At 39.8% G+C, this 16478-nt stretch overlaps 1 protein-coding gene across 2 annotated transcripts; it reads right to left on the bottom strand.

Moving 5' to 3' along the window:
• Window positions 1–505: 505 nt before the first annotated feature.
• Window positions 506–11171, bottom strand: CA7 (carbonic anhydrase 7). 2 transcript variants are annotated; one of them, XM_030026683.1, is made up of 7 exons: window positions 11097–11171; window positions 8861–9058; window positions 6146–6264; window positions 4375–4470; window positions 4074–4136; window positions 2439–2594; window positions 506–2157 (listed from the first exon to the last, which is right to left on the bottom strand). In XM_030026683.1, exons 1-7 carry the CDS (start codon window positions 11134–11136, stop codon window positions 2035–2037), a joined length of 795 nt encoding a protein of 264 aa, XP_029882543.1. In that variant the 5' UTR covers window positions 11137–11171; the 3' UTR covers window positions 506–2034. The 2 variants fall into 2 exon arrangements, with proteins under 2 accessions (XP_029882543.1, XP_029882544.1); XM_030026684.1 differs by lacking the exon at window positions 2439–2594.
• Between the last annotated feature and the right edge of the window lie 5307 nt (window positions 11172–16478).

Here is a 16478-nt window from a genome sequence, read left to right as displayed (position 1 = left end):
AATACATAAGGTTCTTCTGAAAGACATTTTACATTTTAAAATTAGTCTCTTCATGTAGGTTTTAATTTTTAACAGGGACATAAGATTCATTACAACAACAATTTAACTCTGGGCAAGAAGTCATTCAAGATGCACAAAATATGTCAGAGTTTGAGTGAAAGGAGTAAGATGAAGGAAAAACTGTTAGTCTCAAAAGATGGGAAGAAATGCGATATAGACTAAAACCAGTTTTTAAACAGGAGATAAGCTTTCTAGAACTTAAAAAAAAAAAAAAAGCCCAGAAACTTTGGCAAGGTAACTCTTATCTGTACTTAGGTTATTCTACTATAGCATAATCAAGTTTTCTATGAAACGGAAAGTAAACAATCAAAGCATTCCTTGATCTGAAATAGATGCATCAGTTGAAGATATCAAACAGCATTTCTGTTAATGAAAGTCCAAGAAAAACTGCTGGAAGTAGAGAGAGGTAGGTCTATTCAAAAATAAAAGACAAAGGGATGCACACTTGATTTTAAAGTCTCATTTATTTCATTTGTTAAAAGAAATTAAGATACATGAAATAGATTTTCTGCAATACCAGTTTGTATTACTAGCAAAGTTACATTCATAATAGCTAAAAACACTGCATTTAGTAATAATTTTCTGTTTCCTTTAGCATCTGCTATATAAGAATCTCACATTTAAAACAATGTTGAATTAGCCCTCACAACATCCCTGTGAGGTAGGTCAGTGTTACCCTCATTTTATAGAAGATGAAACTAAGGAACAGAAAACTTTAAGTCAGTGTACCAGAAAAACTTAGAAGAGTTAGGTCTAGAATTCTAGTCTTCCATTCCTTGTACTGTGCTTCACATTTAGTGTCTTTCTCCCCTTCTGAAAAAGGAGAACAGCCCATAGTAGCTGCTGTTCACCAGCACTCCCCGCCCCACCTCCCCGGGTAGTTACAGGTAACATCACTGTATTTAGTACCGGAGGCACAAGTCTGAATTTTGCCACTAAGCTGCAGAAGCAGTAACACTAACACATGGCTTTTCTAAAGCAACTTTCTTTTCAAGTTGTAAAGTGACTCAGGACTGATGATCTGCAGGGAGAATCCCTGAGAGACTGCCATAGCGAGGGGATGATTTGTGCAGCAATGCACATGCAGTGCAGTCAAGGTCTACCCATGTTAAGTCCCTAAAGTAAAGAAAATATCTACTTTCTTTAGGGCAGACAATGAAAGAGGTCGTATTGCAGAGCAAACCACTTCACTGAGGTAGAATTTCAATAATTGAGAACCACAAAACACTTACCTGAATTGTTATAGATGTTCTTTTCAAGAAAATGGACAAGGGCATTATAGTTACGTATGCTGCATGGGCTAAACGAACAAATGTCTGAACAACACTGTGCAATGAAATGGCCTGCTTATAAACACAGTATTTACATTGTTATTTTAAATTAGTTATAAAATAGCATCTTAGAACAGTAACTTTAAAATATATATATGTAGTGCCTAGTTGAGGTGAGTAAAGAACTTCTTTCTAGTGCTACTCATGTGCACTGTCAGACAGCAAGAATACAGTGAAAGCAATCTTTAAATCAGACCGAGCTCAGCAAATACTAACAGGAGACCGGTAAGGAAAATTTAAGTCCAATTTGTCCAAAATTCTTGACTACTGTTTCATCATGTATTAAATGAGAAAATTAGAAGTTGTGGCCACCAGTGCTAGTAGATCACTACATAATTTCCCATATTATATTAGGCAGGATTTTAATTTCATCTTAGTTTTTAGAGTTTCAGGTCTTGGAGAACATTCTAGTTTACTTGACTATCCCTTATATTAAAAAGTGCTAGTTAAAAAGATCCCATTTCTCGAAAGAATAAGCAATTCAAACAAAATATAAAATCAAAAGATTGTCCCCCTCCAAGTAAAGCATTCGTGGAAATGGCTATCTTCTGTGTTCCATGAACGATCTGAAGACCAGAGTTTCTGTCTGTAGTATCTCAGATGTGGAAGCTCTTGGATATCTCAGGGCCATTATCAGTTTTCTTCAGGCCTTGAAGGAAGCTCGAACTACTCTCCCCTTAAGAGGCTGAGGTGGGCGAAAATTATTCACCATTTGGATCCTCTGGTCTCCCTCACTGGTGAAGAGGAGCATGCGGAATTTCTCCAGCTGCAAATTCAGGTGAAATAATTTACTGCTTAAAAGGGCAAACAATGTTTTTAAAAAAGGACCAAAGGAAAGTATTCAGTACATTTTAATCTGTTAATAGAACAGTTTCAAGGAAAGATGCTAGAGAGTATTAACAGAAAAAACAGAAGCCCTAATTATTGAACAGGCTGATTATTCACAGGCTAATTGTCTTAACTTAGCCTCATTGCAAATCAAAACAGTCACTGCCTGTTTATCCAGTGTTGAATTCTACAAGAACTGGGAGGATATCAAAACTTTACCTGTTTCTCAGAAATTCTGATGGGTTCTTTCAGCACTATCCATGTTACACTCTCATTAAGGGGTGGTGTTGTCAAAGAACCAAGGTAAGTCCAATAATCTAGACTCAAAGGCAGGAGACATTTGGGGTTGAAGCTTCTAAATTGAGCTTTTGTTCCCTGGGGGGGGAAAAAAAAAAAAAGAAAAAAAAAATCGATACTTGAAATTTATCTTTTTACTTTTAAGTGCAGGCTAAAGAACTCTTTGAAAGAGAAAAAAATGCTAATGTAATATTAAGAAGTAGGGGAAAGGAAAAGTCAATAAAGGCTTGGCTGCCTTATAAAAACTGTTATCCAAGAGTAGCATGACAAGTGTGATGCCTGCTGCTGGCTTACTGGACTTTGAGTTCTTGCCGCATTGCCTCTACCAAAGTTCAGCTCTTGTCACAAAAGGTCTAAAAATAATGCAGGAAGTGTATTCTGTATATAGTGTTCAGTATGGGCTATGGGTAGTATCATGGCAGAATTCCTTGTCTCGTTACTTGCTATTTTCTATGCTATGCTATTCTATTTGAGTAGAAAATTCAAAACTATGGAAAACTTGGCCCCAAACAGTCATTGTCTGCTAGGACAAATATTGGCTTTAAAAAAAAAAAATCAAATGTTCAAGTCTAAAATTAGAGGAAGGTAGATCAACAAAAAGACCAGTAGAAATAGGAGGTGCTACCTAAAGTAGTGGCACAGTCTAGGGCAATATTTTTCAGCCTGTAGGAGTATCTGAAAGGTACTTAGTCACTCAGAAAGCACTTGTCCAACTGTCTGTAAAATTGCACATAAGGAACAGAATGAGCAGCTTATTGCCAGTGCTTGTTCCCCAAACCTGCAGACCTTCCATCACTACAACTGAGGGATAACTATTTCTTTTCTGCAAGCGGAAGAAATCACTTAAACATGAAAGTATCATTTAGTGTGTCTGCAGCCTACATATTGCTATGTAACTGCCTTCATTTTCCTTCTTTCACAAGCATGTACAGAGGAGCGAGAAGTAATATGCCCACTGAAGTATTAGATATAGTTTATTTTACATATTAGAACTTATGCTTGTCATAGAATGCATTAACCTCATTTAAATCCAGAAAGGATAACATTTGTAGTTGTCTGATCAGTCTGCACTTGAGAAAGTGCAGCAGATATCAATCTTCAGCAAAGCTCTGAGATACAACTGGTTAAAGACCACCTTCAGGTACCACTGTAAGAATAGACTAGCTCAGGACCTCATTAAGATTGTCCTCTGACAGAGCTTTCCAGCAGAAGATAGACAGCCAGCTTTGACTTGTTCAGGGCTAGGCTCAATAGAAAAGGATTATTTTGCTGAGTATAAGAGCTGAACCTGAAGGGTCATGAGGCTTTTGATTTTAGATACTCTGGGAAAGTTAGAACCTCAGAATGACCAGCGGGGTCAGCATAGCCTTGGGAGACACCCAAGATCAGGCAAATAAGATGAACTTTGGAGGGGAAGAGGAAAATACAACTACAGTGATGTTCTAATGATGGGAGGATTTGTGGTGGGTGATTTTCCATTTTTGTCTCAAACACATATGAACTTGATTTTTAAAGGATATCCCAGAAACAATTAAATTTAAAGAGCTTAAAACTTACTTTAAATTTTACCATGTACAAAGCATCAGTGAGTCTGTTCATATTGACATGTTCTTTCCCAATCTAAAATAATGGAATAGACAGGTTAAATAAAAACAACTGTAATTATGCTTTGAATAGGTGTTTTCTTATCTGAATCTCAACATTCCTACTAAAGTTTAACAGCAATTTACAATGAGTTACTGCTTCCAGTAAGTCATCTGTTTTCCTTAAGCACTTCTTAAATATGTGGCTTGGTTCTCAAACACTTGACAGCATAATGCTTTTCATCATATAAACATGCTATTTTAGTGATTTTTACCTCCAAGAAAACACCAACTACTGCCAAGCCATCTGGAGCTGCTGCTGCTTCTCCAAATGTTGCATATTTTCTGGCATTCCAGTGAACTAAGTGGAGCTTTAAAGAAAAACAACAAATAAGAATTAAATAAATTAGTGATAGAAGCTGTGAACATAAGTTGTCTCATGTTAACAGGCACTAATAGTTGTTCAAAACAGCATGTACATTTTGCTCCAAAGGCATCTTAGGAAGGATGAGAAGTTCAGTCTTTTGGACCAGACCATAAGCAAGGGCAGACACTAAAAAAAGTTTATATATATCAGCCTGTATTGGGTTTGCATGGCAAGGTTTTGGTAGCAGGGGGGCTACAGGGGTGTCTTCTGTGAGAAGGTGCTAGAAGCGTCACCCACATCCAATAGAGCCAATGCCAGCTGGCTCCAAGACGGACCCGCCACTGGCCAAGGCTGAGCCCATCAGGGGTGCTGGTAGCGTGTGTATGATAACATATTTAAGAAGCTGGGGGGGAAACTGCGCAACTGCAGCCAGAGAGAAGAGTAAGAACATGAGAGAAACAACTCTGCAGACACCAAAGTCAGTGAAGGAGGGGGAGGAGGTGCTCCAGGCGCCGGAGCAGAGATTCCCCTGCAGCCCGTGAGGAAGACCATGGTGAGGCAGGCTGTCCCCCTGCAGCCCAGGGAGGTCCACGGTGGAGCAGATCTCCACCTGCAGCCCGTGGAGGACCCCACGCCAGAGCAGGGGGGTCCCCAAAGAAGGCTATGACCCCGTGGGAAGCCCACACTGGAGCAGCCTCCTGGCAGGACTTGTGACCCTGCGGGGGACTCACGCTGGAGAAGTCTGTGCCTGAAGGACTGCAGCCCATGGAAGGGACCCATGCTGGCGCAGCTCATGAAGAACTGCAGCCTGTGGGAAGGACTCACGCTGGAGAAGTTCATGGAGGACTGTCTCCCGTGGGAGGGAGCCCACGGTGGAGCAGGGGAAGAGTGTGAGGAATCCTCCCCCTGAGGAGGAAGGAGCAGCAGAGACAACATGTGATGAATTGACTGCAACCCCCATTCCCCAACCCCCTGCCCCACTGCTGGGGAGGAGGTACAAAAAATCAGGAGTGGAGATGAGCCTGGGAAGAAGGGAGGGGTGGGGGGAAGGTTTTTTTTAAGATTCAGTTTTATTTCTCATTATCCTACTCCAATTTGCTTGGTAATAAATTAAATTCATTTTCCCCAAGTCGCATCTATTTTGCCTGTGACAGTAATTGGCAAGTGATCTCTCCCTGTCCTTATTTAAACCCATGAGCCTTTTGTTATATTTTCTCTCCCCTGTCCAATTGAGGAGGGGGAGTGATAGAGCAGCTTTGGTGGCCACTTGGCATCCAGCCAGGGTCAACCCACCACACAGCCTTAATTTGAAACAAATCAGGCATTAACCTGTGACCTAACCTCCCTGGTACAGGCCTTCATCCCATGAAGCACTATGCTCCAGTACTCATTGGTAGATTCCAGGATGCTATGCTACTGTAATATTTGGGATAGAATGTGCTGGGAAAGGCCTGTGCCTTCTCCTAGCTTTGCAGAATTTTCTCAAGAGCCCCCAGATGAAGCCATTTCTAAGCTATGGATAGCACCAGCATAGTCATTTAATTCTCATTGAAGTCTGTGCTGACCTGACCATGGTGAGTAAGCAATCAGAATCCTAAGGGACATCCAGTCCCCACTGCAAAGTCATTTGTCAACAGCATTTGCATGAATTAATCCCATCTGTAAAAACACATCGTTACCTCACAGGGAAAAGGTTTGCCATCTATTGTATGCTCCGATCCCTGGCTGTGCTTTGTCCCCCAGTGAAAGTGAAACTGCTTTAGTCGAAATGGATTCTCAAAGGGACCACCACTGATTGCTAGGCAGGAGAAAAAAAAAAAAAGAAAAAAAAAAAAAGAAAAATCTTAAGCATTCTGGCTTTTTACCTTCCTGTGAGTGAAAACTAACCATTTCTGGCACAACAGTGGAAAAAAGCCAGCAGCATCCCCAGTTGCCAATATGAAAGAGATGCATCATCCAGATATTTAGAAGGGTTGATTTTGTAATGGAAAGCACCTGAATACATGGGAAAATTTAAATTAAAAACATTGAGTGGCTACTTGTACAGAATTCTGTAGCTTTTTTGAAAGACTATATTTGACATATGAAGATGTGGTAGCCATTATTATGGTTGTGCTTTTCCTGTAAAACACAATAAATCCAAGTTGTATATTAAAAAATAAATCGCAATTTGAAACTCATGTACCTAAAATATTTTTGACAGTGCTACTTGAGATTTTGTGCAAGATTGTAAATAGCTGAACTGTGTACCTGATAATCAAGGTAATAATTTCCTCTTTAGAGTGCCTTTACTTCCAGTGGAGTTTACCTATACTCTGTTTCCTTTAAATACCTGATCCCATAAAAGAGGTAATATAATAGCTTGTACTTTACATGACACCATTCAGAATCTCAAATCACCTTAAAGATGAGGAAACGCTACAGAGAAACTTCACACATCATTTAGAAATAACACTTAGGAACAGATGACTATTTAAGATGCCATGTATAGAAGATACTTTATCAACAGCATCAATAATCCTCCTGTAACTTAATATGGCACTAAATCAAATAAATTTTGCCCAACAGACATGAAAACCTGATCAGTCTTATATTAAGAAACTTAAAATTACATTTAGTATCTGTAAAGTACTTATCCTCAGTGTAATCCATATAATTCTATTTAAAAAATTAAAGCTGGGGCTTACACAATGCTACCACATGTGCATAGCTCCAGCTGGCTTTTATGCAGGAAACTGGCCTTGCCAAAGCAAAGGTTTTAGTATTAATTAAGAATATAAGTATCTCCTAGTATGTTTTTCTGAACTTAGCAATGGAATGCATCACCTGTCTCAAATATTATTTTAAGAAATCTAGCTATGATGGGTTACTGTCAAAATTCTGTTGTGCCATTTATGCAGAGCTGTGAGTCACTAGATCTATTTCAACACAACTAAAAACACTTTAAACCATGTTTTCCACTCCTAGCAGTCTTCCTTGAAAGCATTATTAAAACAAGGCATGTGCTTAGTGTAGAAAGGGCAGAGGTCCTAATTCCTGCGTGTGCTCCGAGTCTGTATCTCTAAATGCAGAGTAATAGATAATGTTCTTAAACTTCTAAAGCTGGTTAAAGTTCACTGTTATGTAGATATAGTTCAGGTTAGAATTGCACGAAAGTAGTTAGCAAGCTGAGATAACACTTCCAGATATATTTTACAAATTCTCTTTGTAAGGTAACATGCTTAATGGTTCTGTGTAGTAAGATTTTGGAAAATGCACATCTAGTCTTCAAATTCAGTAAAGACGCTCGAAAACATGACCCTTCAATTGGGCAGTTTTAGATTCATTCCAGAAGAGAAATTTTTAAACAAAATGGCTAGAATTTTAACCCCCAGCCCTTATTTCAGAGTGTTACAAGCACAGACAAGTCACTTCACAGAAAAAGTAACTTGTTTTGAGTATCTAGGGTATCCTATGCAGCTAGAATCAATAAACACACCCAAATGGAAGACAGAAATCAGCTGAGAGGTTTAAAAATTGTTCAGTTGTTTGTGGGGTTGGTTTGTTTGTTTTTTTAAATGCACTCTTTCCATTTACCAGCTACTTTATCATCTCCATTTGAATGCTCTTCCCCTACTCCCCAGATGTAAAAGCAAGGTCTACCATGGAAGTAGAATTAACAGAAGTAATCAATCACTTAAAGCATTTATATTCTCTGCCAAGAGCTGAGACAAGAATAATATACAACTGCAAATAGTCCAACATCCACAAGCTGCTACCAACTCAGAATTCTATAATTTCTGTAGAAACTGAACCGCTATGAGGCAGGGAGGAAAGAAAAAAATGCAACGTAACAGTGACTGGTCCAGATAGTCACTATACCAAGTTGTATGATTATGGCTAGGCTGTATGACCTGATCTCTGGTAATCCTCTTCTCTTCCCTACCCCTGTGGATGGACACTGGGCAGCGAGCCAGACAGAGCTGGCATGTGCGTTAGCATCTTTGGTTTGGATGATCATGGCAACAGGGCAGTGAGGACTGTACATAACCTACTCTACATGCTGGATGTGGTCTAGGAGTGCAGGAGAGATGCATGGATTCCCTGTCTAGCAAACTGACAATCCCCATTTAAAAGAGAAGCACTGCAAACAAACTTCTGATTTTCGTGATGCAAGAGCTTTTCCTAATGCAGAAACACTATTCTGCTCTGCAATATTGCATTGCTAGAGAGACTCAAGTGACAAGAAACATGAGGCTCAAGAACACAAAATATAAAGGGCTCTGGTCATATATCTTGTTCTGAACTGAAATTATACATCATATAAAGTATACTATACAGGATGTACTTAATCGTTTCCCCTCACTAAGTCACAAAATGGTATTCCACGTTAGTTGGCTGTGTGTTAGTCTCACCTGTCTTGTCATCAGTATCTTCAAACTCAACCATAACTGAATGGCCATTGTTGGAGATGTTGAGAGATGTACATGATTCATAGGAGATAATAAGTGGTTTCAGATTAGGGTCATAAACTGCTCTTGCAGAAACTATATCAATAGGTGACTGGCGGTTCCCTTGGGCAATAGGATAAGATTTGTGCCACTCTGAAGGTCCTTCAAAAGGAAAGAAAGGAAAACACCGTTATTTTGTTCCTACTATACACAAGATAATCATTACAGGTTTTCATGAGACTTGAAGTAAAGCTTGCTGAGCAGGAGTGACTTGAAAGTTTGGTATCTGAGAAGTCCACTTAAATTCTAAGCTGGTGTGTTTTTTAGCCCAAACAGGCTGCAACAAGATGAGGGATTCAAATACCTTGAACAAAACACGCTGAGGAAATCACAGCACATCAACAGACTGCTGTATCTTCAGTTACTTGCGCTACTAATTTTCTGCAGAGTTTGTAGTTATATTGCTAAGGTATCTGAAAACCTTCCAAGGTGGGTGCAGATGTAAACACACTTGCATGCGCACATACACTCCCCCAAAGAAACAGCATTTAATTCTTCCTGGGAAAGATAGTGTAAAAGCTCCAGTGATTCAAATTAGATGCAGATGACTCAATCTCTTAGCTACTGACTATGCAGTTATTTTTAAAACCATTTTATGACTGCAGTAAATCTTTGAGGCAGCTTCATTCTTCACTCATGCCCATTATGGTATCTCTCTACCCTGAGTGAAGGGTACAGTGTGATAATTAACATTTTTGGACTTCCTGACCCCAATAGAGTGGGGAGAAACACCAATTTAATAACACAGCTCTCTACTGCCAGAGCTGGAACATTCTTATCCTGTTTGAGATAACAAAACCTTATCTGTATCAAAGAAATGCTTATTCTTACAACTTCTTTTTCTACTTTGGTATGGTAGTGCAAGAAGCAATTAAATTCTTCTACTGCTTATGTTCATGAAGTATTAACAGTAACAATTTTATTTTAAGATTCTCAAGAGGCACATTTTTAATTGTAGCATTCTTACATACTTTCACGAGTGGAAACTGTTTTAATCAAGCACAGATATTTACCCTCCTTGAGTTTACGTAACAAAAACACTGATCTATTATACTCATTTGTCTCTGGCATTTTCTGAAAAGCTGATCTTACAGAATATCTTTTCTCAGCCTGCCTATAAAGCAGATCTAGTATTTAAATGCTGTTACACAAGCTTAGGCAATATAATTTGTCTCTTATAAGCTTCATAAGAATATGCATGGCTTTATTACTACTACTGATACGCCCAAACACATAACACTATCTACTAGCACTAACCAGCTTCACTTAGAATTCAGACTTGCTTTGGGACTCACAGAAACTAAAATAATTGCTGTTTAAAGAGAGAGAGACTGGCTCCTGAAGGTTATGTGAAAGACTCTTGTTGGACACTCAGCAGCTAAAATAATTGCTGTCAAAAGAGGGAGAGACTCCTGAAAGTTATGCAAAAGACTGTCGTATTGGACAACAGCAGTCACTCATCCATCCTTCTCTGTAAAGGACACAGGTGCTATAATACACTATTATAGGAATCTTTCAGTAGCTTCACATATCCTCTCACTCTGTGACACACGTTCTTGGAGGTGGGAAGCAAAGGAAGATGACTAAATTAAAAACTGTCAAATCATAAAGCATAAATTGTGCTATAAGAGACTTCTGATACTGATCTGTATAATTTATTGATGTTCTAGAAATATATAACATATACCATATTTTATTCACTTCTATGGAAGCCTAGATATCACATTTCAACAGCTGCACAGGATCAGAAGATCTATTACTGTTCTACTAAATCTTCTTTACTTAAAAGAATTGCTTTTGGAGAGGCAGACACGGTTAATCCTTTTCGTAACAGCTTTTGGGAAAGGGACCCATCTGTAATATCTGCAGCCTGAAAAAAAACCCCCACTCAGTACTGCTTCCCCCCTTTTAGGAGCATTGATTGCAACAAGGAAAGGCAGCAGGCTTAAGTTTGTGCATCTTTTGGTGCCACTTTCTGGGTGCTATTTATTATCAATAAGGTAATTAATTACCTGCTGTATATGACTGATGCTTGCAGACATTGAAATGCAGGCAGCTCTGCAGGGCTCAGGCAACAGTTCTAGAAAGAAAACGAGTGTGGGAAGATAGAGAGATGCAGCGCAGAAATGCTATAACCTACCGTCATCCTGCCCATATCCCCAACCGTGGTGGCCAGTCATTATAGGGGAGCTGCACCCCGCTTTGCTCTCAGCTCTTTGATCGGGGCACGGCTGCTTACCTGCCTTTATAACGGCTCACCGTGGGATGGGGTCAGCCCCTTAAAGATACAGAGCAGCCAACGCGAATCCTGCAGGACAGGGAAAGCGCCCGCGCTCCTCCTGCTCCCGGCGCTGCTGCCGCTCGCTCCGTTGGCTCGCTCAGCCCGGGAGAAGGAAAATGTGGAACTGAGGTAACTGGAGCAAGTCCCAGGACTTAGAGAGGAACCGAGACTGTCCAGGTGGCGTGGGGATCAAATTTAGGGAAAAGTAGTAGTATTTTCCCATTCTACACCACGAAGAAGCAAGAGCTGTAACCTGCTCTGAGCATCAGGGTGCAGTAACGCGTGAGCAGATTGTAAGGGGAGCTGCCCTTCTCGCTTTTTTGTTCTGCAGGGGGAAACCACCCGGCTACCGCCTCTCTTTTCTTAAACACTCTCTCCAGCTGCAAAAAATGAATGATATTTCCACCTGCTTTGTAACTAAAACTTCAGAATCAGTGCTTAGATGAGATGGAGAACATTCTCATCTCAGAAACAATTACTTGTGCTACTTTTAAAAAAGATAACAACCACACCAATTAAGACTAAATCGGCAATCTGATTTGTTGTTGGTAGTGGTGGTAACGCTAAAGAAACTTTTTCAAAAGACAAAAAGAAAAGTGTGGTTATATTAGGGAACGGAACACAGCAGACTGGAGAAAGGAGCTGATCTGTGAAGCCTCAGTTATCTGGTATGATCCAGTAGTTGCCTGCACCCTGCTAAACCCATGAAGGGTTGCAATGAGATACCCAATGAGATACCCAATGAGGCTACAATGAGATACCCAACCTGCAGCTGTAAAATGTCTTAAGACATCTTTGTGGCAAGAAGAATGGCTCCTTGGTAGTAATTTTGTTAGATCTGAGGAAACGCTGTCTGTCAAGGCTACATTTTATAAACATATTGATTTTCACAAAGACAATAGCAAACAGAAGTAGGGATTCTTCTATTATGCGATCAAGAAAATGAAAGAAAAAAAGCAATGAATGCATTTTATGCAACTTTTATATTGTGGTACTGCCTTGTAAGTATTAATTTTCTTTTTCAGGAGTTTTCCATAGAAGTCAGCTGTAAAACCTTTGAGATTCACTGGTGTGAGCTAAATCACTCAATAAGGGATGTAAACAGCTCTAAAGGTGTCCACAGAGTAGTTTCTGCAACGACTTACTCAGGTCAGCGTCTCAATTTATTTCTGTTAAACTACTGTGATCTACTCAGGTCCCTGCACAGGCCTGACACACGCACCGGGCACTGACTCTGCAGCTATGTCTGTGGCCAAATAGTCTGCACACACAGGTCCTCATGGTGACTCAAATACTGGAAGCAGTACAGCTGCTCTGCCACTGGGTTAAAATACTTTGCTGCTTACTAGGACAAATGAGCTTCGAGAAGTTGTGATGCTTTGGTTCTTATTCTTGTGTGGCTCTGTGCTGTGTTTGTAGACAGGGAAGCTGGAGGTAGACAGAGTCAGTCAGATGCAAGTAGTCAGGAAAGCTTTTCTAGACCATGGGAAATAGTACAAAAAATACCAACTTACCAGCAAAAAGAAGAAACGGAGGAGGAATTTTGTATGTTAAAAAGCAGACTATAGATTGGGGAAAAACATATGCAAGATAGAGAATGCTGGGCAAGTGTTTTCAAGAGAAACTTGAAAACTGAGGCTCAGATCTTGCTCGCAGGGCAGAGTGCCACTGAAGTGGCCCAATGTCTACATGCATTTGACACCGTTCACCACTTTAGCATTTATCTTCTCACATTCAAAAACACATCGATGTCTACACATGTGGATTACAAAGGCAGGGCATAGAAGAGCTCTGAGACAAGAGAAAATGTGCTGAAGACATGGCAGGAAGTGGACTCCACAAAATGGAGGTTTAAATGGTTTTATTTAGAAAAAGTGAAAAAGGGGGATGACAATACCTGAGAGGAAAGAAAAAAATAGCTTGAATAAAGTTTTAGCTATAAATGATAGCCAGTGTGTATATGACAATTTTATGTGCTTCCCCATCCAATCAGCCTTCTTTCTTTTTGAGGAAAATATTAAGTTTTTCTTAAAGATAGGGTAATACTGCTGCTTATACAAATATCACATTAGCCTGTAACCCTGATGCCTCTTGATATTGGCTGCACCTAAGAATGGATTTTCACTGATTCTGTCCTCAAATTATCATTTATCACTTCAAAAGTTGTGGTAGTAATCTAATTCTGATCTCAATTTTACTAGCTTGAATCAAGGAGATCTCTCATGAGCTTACAGAAGTGAGAACAACAGAGTGGTAGGTGCTTAAAGGGTGGATTTCTCCAATGCTGAGCTAAAAGTGAAGCACTCCTGATTTCCATAGATTTCTCATGGGCTTTGACTACATCTCAAAAGTGTCTGCTTAGCAGTGAATGACAGGAAGACATAATTCCATCCACTACAGTGAAGCATTTCAAGCTACTTAAAGAACAATACTGTCTTCCCCAGTCTTTGTACTTACAGTTTTATTTCTCTTTGACAGTAATCATGAGTGAACAGAGGAGCAGCTGAGGACAAATACACGGGTTCTTCTGAACCTGTCACTATGTTGTGATACAGGACTAACAACAAATGCTTCAGTTTTCCCATCCCTATGTACGGAATAATTTTCTTCATGATTTAATTTGAGCTCTTTTTATCAAAACTGCTATATAAGAACTAACCATTACGGTTAGAAAGCTCCAAGATTGGCATGCCAAATAGAAGTTGAACATACTAAGCTTTGCAGGCTTGAAGAAATTGAATTTTTGAATCTCTAAGGCAAGTTGTCTCTATAATACAGATCTGGAGTTATTGGGAGGTATTCGCACAAGGATATCATGTCACTTGAGGATAATGCTTTTGCTATATATTACTGGATCACTGTAGAGGGGCAGAGCTGCATTTTAAAAGATGCAAAATGAAAGAATAGTTATTTGTTTCCAAGGTGTATGGCTAAATGGCACTCAAAGTGTATTTGCTTAAGTAACTTGGCAATTATCTGAGCTTATTATGCTGAGCATCTTTAATAATGGCGACATACATTTGAACGAGATGTCATGTGCCTTCTTTAATGCATATGAGTGTGTCTGATGTGTCATTGCCTATTAACAAAAATATGGCAGAAATACAATCAGTTTGGGCACAGGCTGCTCACTCTAGAGCCTTTGAAGTACAATAGGTAGGAGCAGATTAAATGTTAAAACATTCATCACTCCAGAGCTTGCCTACACCTCAGGTTCTTGAAAGAGTATCTGGTTTATCCAGGTGGCTCATCTCTCTTCTTACATTGCCATTACTAATGCTGGCAGTTTCCAAATGGGAATTATACTAAGGTGACATCTGTTCTTCATGTGTGTGTTAAAATAATTTATAATGAATCCAGAAACTGCACAAAAATACTTCACAAGGTACACATAAACAGGAGAGTGTACTGCCAACACTAAACATTAAAAAGCAGCATCATTCCAGATTTTTTTTTCATTTTTTAAGTATTTTATTTTAAAAGTGACTGCCTACACTTGTTCATTGACAACAGAAATTTCAAATTTTATATTCTCAAGTTTTTCTTTGCAAACATAAAAACGTGATGACTGCATATTGAGATTCTCATGCATCCAGTGTAACTTCAGGAGCTGAAAGTGGTAATCCTTCTCCCACAGCTACATAGTGAGATTCAGGAGATTTCTCAGGGAAAGAACTCAACATTTATTTACTGGGAATCTCTTCCTGGCATAAGGGGGAAAAAAAACCAAACCAAAATGGCCCCTAAGCAAAGAAGGGATTGAGAAGAAAAGGACAAAAAGGACATGCATAAAATTAACAGACAATTTTGCAAGAGAAAAACTTGAATAAAATATGGACCAAGAGGAAAGAGGGAATTTATTTGGAACATTCTTGCGGAAGTGGGGCAGAAAAAGAAGAACTGGATACCTGGCTCCCTGGGAGTTTCCCAGCCTTCACATGCCATTATTTATTATTACTTGTCTTTAACTTTTAAAGCTATACACACTTGGCTGCTTTACACCAGAAATGGGGACTGCATTTTGGAACCAAGTCTGAAGTAATAATTCTTACAATTTATGGTTTGTCCAGTCGAAACTGTATAATTGTAGCAGATAGCAAGAACAGAAAGAGACAACTTCTGATTTTGGTAAACAGAACATTCCTACAAATATTGCAACAGTCACAGAAATTTCAACAGAATGAAGGATTTACTGTGACACAGCAAACACAAAGCCTGAGAAAAATGAACTTTGGAGGAGATACTGTATATGGGAAAACAAAAGAGGAAGCACTATATTGTATTACAACATCATCTGCAAGGTATAAAACACCAAATTATAATCACACTGTTGTGTACTTCATTCCAGCAGATATAGAGCAAATAAAATTTACTAAAGAGAAGCAGATAAAAAGGACAACAGAATACCCTTTTACAGACTAACAAATCAGCTGGAACGATGCACACATTTTAGGACCTCTCTTTTGTTGTTGAAACTTAGTGCCAGAGACATTGGTTGAAATTTTTAAAGAAAGTTTTCTCTTTTTTTGTACACTTTCATAGTACAATCTATATCGATCCTATGTGGAAAGGTTTTCGTAACAGAAGTACATAGACATAACACATTCCAGACTTTATTGTCTCAATACTAAACAGAAATAATTGCAATAATGTACACCACCTCTGCAAAATACATCTAAACTGATTTTTCTGAATGCAGGTATCTGCAGGGCTTCTGACTCAGACTGCTGTAAAATGCTTCAAAACTTTATAGCAGGAAGAGGGTTGAGATGGAGAGAAACACCCATTTTGAACACAGATTCCAGGAACGGCACCGTGTCTTTAGAAGCATGCACCTGAAGAAAAGAGCATCCTCTGTTTCTATGCTCGTGGTTCCCATCAGCTTCAGTGTTCCCCAAAGACATCAAGGCCTGCCTTGTCAGCACAGGTTTTTTCTACCGTTTTCCAAATTGCCATCTCAAACCCCGCTGAACAACGACGGCAGCTCCCCTCACCGCCCGACCGTCGGATTCGGCAAGATCTCCGTGTCAGAGCAAAGGAATGCTTTCACCTATCTACGCAAGACAGAGGCAGCGCCCGCGACTCACAAAAGCAGCCGCGGGACGAATCCTGCAGCCCCGCAGCCCAGCCTAAGGTAGCCCCCGATACCGGCCGGCAAGCCTCGGGCCCAGGGCCCAGGGCCCAGGACCCCGGGTCGGCCGGGCCGGGCCGGGCCCAGCGGGGAGCAGCAGGCAGCCGCAG

The sequence above is a fragment of the Aquila chrysaetos genome, chromosome 9, assembly GCF_900496995.4.
Source record: "Aquila chrysaetos chrysaetos chromosome 9, bAquChr1.4, whole genome shotgun sequence".
Classification (NCBI taxonomy): domain Eukaryota; kingdom Metazoa; phylum Chordata; class Aves; order Accipitriformes; family Accipitridae; genus Aquila; species Aquila chrysaetos.
Note: the sequence above shows the minus strand (reverse complement) of the source record. Positions and strands in the feature narration are given on the sequence as shown.